Source organism: Homalodisca vitripennis, chromosome 5 (assembly GCF_021130785.1).
Source record: "Homalodisca vitripennis isolate AUS2020 chromosome 5, UT_GWSS_2.1, whole genome shotgun sequence".
Classification (NCBI taxonomy): domain Eukaryota; kingdom Metazoa; phylum Arthropoda; class Insecta; order Hemiptera; family Cicadellidae; genus Homalodisca; species Homalodisca vitripennis.
Genome location: NC_060211.1, coordinates 171,806,590 through 171,808,071, shown reverse-complemented (window position 1 = coordinate 171,808,071; position 1,482 = coordinate 171,806,590). Strand labels below are relative to the sequence as shown.

The 1,482-nt window shown below is 42.4% G+C and overlaps 1 protein-coding gene across 1 annotated transcript; it reads right to left on the bottom strand.

Annotated features, from left to right (window-relative positions):
- Positions 1–407: 407 nt before the first annotated feature.
- LOC124363724 lies at positions 408–1,046 on the bottom strand. The gene has a single exon (XM_046818985.1). The coding sequence runs from the start codon at positions 1,044–1,046 to the stop codon at positions 408–410; it is 639 nt and encodes a 212-aa protein (XP_046674941.1).
- Between the last annotated feature and the right edge of the window lie 436 nt (positions 1,047–1,482).

Here is a 1,482-nt window from a genome sequence, read left to right as displayed (position 1 = left end):
AATAACAATAATAAATGGAATTATAAATAACAATAATAAGTAACGATAGTAAATAACAATTATAATAACAAGGATAGTAACAATTAATAAATAAGAATTGACGATTGATAATAGAATAAATTAACATGCATAATGCTTATTTACAGCTTAGTTAAATTAGTAGTATGAAAACATGTTGAGTTACTTTAGGATGAAAGCGAGTGCACACCGCTTGAAAGATTCTGTAGAAGGGCCAAAGAAGTCAAGATCAGCACAGGCATCATTACCAAGTCTCATTATGCGGGGGTAGAGTACTGTAGTAGTTGTAGTTGGTCGGATGGAAATTCCTTGAGAAAAGCTGAGGGTGACGAGACTGACGAGGTACATGGAAGTTTATCATCTGAAGGATATTCGGACAATCAATAAGGCTATTTAGTAGTCTGTAGAGGAACATGAGATCCAGTAGAGCCCTGCGAGCAGCCAAGGGAAGGAAGGTGCAGCTGTTGTCCCATTTCCTCCAAGTTTGTCTCCAAGTAGCGATATCCCATCTTCACGCCAACCATCCGTAGAAAGCGTCTTTGTACAGCATCAAGACTAGAGCAGTGACCAACCTGATGTGGGGACCATACCGTAACGGAGTATTCTAGTATTGGCCGAACTAATGTGACGTAAAGTGTTCTTATGGCAGGAATAGCAAAGTGCTGGCGGCAGGTTCGGTTGATAAGTCCAAGAACACGATTAGCCCTGCTGCAAATGTCCGAGATATGGGCACTGGGGTCAAGGTTTGATGTCAGAAGTACTCCGAGGTCGCGAATTCTATCCACTCTTCTGATGGCAGCTTCCTGGAGGTAGTAGTCAAATAGAAGAGTCTGTCTGGCTCTGGAAAAGGAGACGGAAACACACTTGGTTGGGTTCAAGTCCATTTCATTGATAACACACCATTGGTCCACACCGTCAAGATCCCTCTGCAATTCATTTTGTTGTTGAGCTGAGGAAATTTCTCTAAATATCTTCACGTCATCGGCAAAACAAGAGAAAGTCCCCGCTGATGTATTCACCAATATCATTTATAAATAAGCTAAAGAGGAACGGCCCAAGGTGAGAACCCTGAGGAAACGCCTGATGTTGCATGAATAGGCCGTGAGAGTGCTGATGCATAGCTCACCCGGAGAGTGCGAATTCGAGAGGTAACTGTCAAACCAATGTAGAAGTGATCCAGCAACACCAAGAGCTTCCAGTTTCTTCAGCAGGTGGGGGTGACTGATTCTGTCGAACGCCTTAGCATAGTCCAGATAGAGACAGTCAACTTGATTACCATTGCTAAAAGCAGAAAGGATCCTGTTGACAAAGACTGTTAGGTTTGTAACTGTAGATCTTCCATGTCTAAACCCATGCTGTTCAGCAATTACAATATTCTTGAAAAGGAAGGACATTCTATCTAGCACTATGCTCTCAAACACCTTGGCTAAGGCTGGTTGGATGACTATAGGCCTATAGTTCTTA

Coding starts and splice junctions, on each gene's coding strand:
- LOC124363724 (XM_046818985.1), bottom strand. CDS start 1,046: ATGATATTGGTGAATACATCAGCGGGGACTTTCTCTTGTTTTGCCGAT.